This window comes from Octopus bimaculoides, chromosome 16 (genome assembly GCF_001194135.2).
Source record: "Octopus bimaculoides isolate UCB-OBI-ISO-001 chromosome 16, ASM119413v2, whole genome shotgun sequence".
Lineage (NCBI taxonomy): Eukaryota > Metazoa > Mollusca > Cephalopoda > Octopoda > Octopodidae > Octopus > Octopus bimaculoides.
Window position 1 is genome coordinate 56,221,722 of NC_068996.1, and position 2,251 is coordinate 56,223,972.

A 2,251-nucleotide genomic window follows, 5' to 3' on the forward strand; every position below is an offset into this window, starting at 1 on the left:
ACATACATACATACATACGTACACACACGTACATACATACATGCATACATACATACATACATACAAACATACATACATGCATACATACATACATACATGCATACACACACACATGGTGGTTGTCTACTCCTTAAACAGAGTTTGACCACCTCCTGCACCTACACCTTAGCCCTTTCATGGCGTCTGATGTGGCTTTTTAAACCAGACAGTGCTTTGAAAAAACACCCACACAGATTGCACCTCTGATTTGCACTACCAATACCCGCATACATACATGCATACATACACACACACACACATACATACATACATACATACATACACACATACATATATATACACACACACACACACACATGCACACACACATACACACACACACACAAACGTACAAACACACAAAAACATCCACACACACACACATACACATAAGTATGTATGCATGTATACATGTATACAAACTAACTGAGCCGGCTTCATACCAAATCTGTTTCCCTACGCTGTTGGAGTTGAGAGCTTTCTCCCTTATCATGCCTGATATCTTGGCCATGTGGAATATGAAATTATAAAGAATGCTAACCTATCTTGTCATTGCCATCAGTCTTTCTCAGTTCATTATGCTTTGAGACAACCTTGCAGTCAGAAAGAGCATCTCAAAGAATCTCTGTTTCGGCTGAACTGTGTCCTAGTGTACTTTAGTTATCCATACCTGATAGTCTCTAACATGACATACTAGAAATACCTAACTCAAGCAACTGGTTTCAGCCTGCTAAGCTAAATCAATGGAGCATCAAACAGAAGCTTCTGGTCAAATCACACCCAAATCTTTGAATATTATAGTCGCAGTGAAAGAGACATTATACAAATATTTACAAGAAATCAGTGTGCAACTATAAACAGCTGGCGAAGATATTTTGTCAGAATATAGAAAAGAATTTTACCAAACTGTTTAATCATCAAAGTGAGTGTTATTGGGTAACTTTTCTTTACACTTTGAGTTCAAATCAGTGTTGTGGACCATATTTTCATTTTATTGTTTTGTTTGTGCATCACGCTGCCAGACGTGTGTAAAATAATAATCGTTTATTTAATTGATTTGAAATTGTTGATTATGCACATGTCGAAGATTTCTATCGTTATTAGTTATTTATAATTATCATTTGTCCATGAAATAAATAAATTAGTAAAGTTTAAAACTTTCCATTCCCAGCGTTGTTACTGTCAAACAATGGCAAAAGACATTATCATCATCATCATCATCATCAACTACTACAACAATAACAGCGTTGACTGGTTTCATGTTATTAGCAATTTAATACTTGCATTTTGTGAAAAGGACTGAAAGAGAGAGAGAGAGAGAGAGAGAGAAAGAGTCTGCCTGCCAACCAGACCAACAGACAGACAGAATCAAGCAGGCAGATATACAAATATTGAATGAATGAATGAATGAATGAATATAAAAGGAAAAAGAAAAGAATTTGAATGAAGAGGCAAAATGAACACCACAGCAGATATGTGTGTATGTATACATAAATTTACACATACACATGATATCAAGTATATTTTGCCTCTACCATATGTATAATATTTATATGCATATATATATACACATGTGTATTTATATATTGTGATAGAATACTTACACTTTGCTGAGGTGATCTTGGCTTTTCCATGCTATTGCTGTTTGTTTTAGTAAATGTTTTTTATCGGCAGGTAGTAATAATGCAGTTAGTAGTAGTAGTAGTAGTATCAATATTTGGTTTTTGTTAGTAAAAACAACTGAAATTGTAAGGTAGAGGGTTTGAAATGGAGAATATTTTATAAGTAACACGTGGGGGTGTGGGGGTGGAATATTAATTAGTAGGCAGTAATTGTTGCTGTTGTTGTTGCTGAAGTAGTATTTTGTCTGAGGTGTCACCAGTGGACGAAGGGGGAGGTAAATGGGGAAGAGGAAGAGTAGCGAGGTGGGGGGTGAGAGGAGGTCTTTTCAAATGTCTGATTTGGCTGACTGGGTGGGTTATGGGTTGGTGGTGGGGGTTGTTAAAGGAGAAACAGAAGGATGGTGTTTTATGGCAGTGAATAGAATGGTACTTTTTGCTCTTGTTGTTGATGATGGTGATGCTTATAATGATGTTGTTCTTAGGTGGTGGATGGGTGGGAGGGTGGTTGGTTGGTTGGTTGGTTGGTTGGTTGGTGATGGTAGTTTTAAAGAAATTGTCAGTAAAACACAGAGTCCCAGCCGGAGGGGGAG

At 36.9% G+C, this 2,251-nt stretch overlaps 1 protein-coding gene across 3 annotated transcripts in view; it reads right to left on the reverse strand.

Annotated features, from left to right (window-relative positions):
- The window catches only part of LOC106868853 (serine/threonine-protein kinase DCLK2), a 200,615-nt gene extending 198,370 nt beyond the window's left edge, over positions 1 to 2,245 (reverse strand). For all 3 annotated transcript variants that reach the window (XM_014914296.2, XM_052973788.1, XM_014914295.2), the window contains exon 1: positions 1,644 to 2,245. In XM_014914296.2, coding sequence (XP_014769782.1) covers positions 1,644 to 1,673 — 30 coding nt within the window. In that variant the 5' untranslated portion in view covers positions 1,674 to 2,245. The remainder of the gene's footprint in view (positions 1 to 1,643) is intronic.
- Between the last annotated feature and the right edge of the window lie 6 nt (positions 2,246 to 2,251).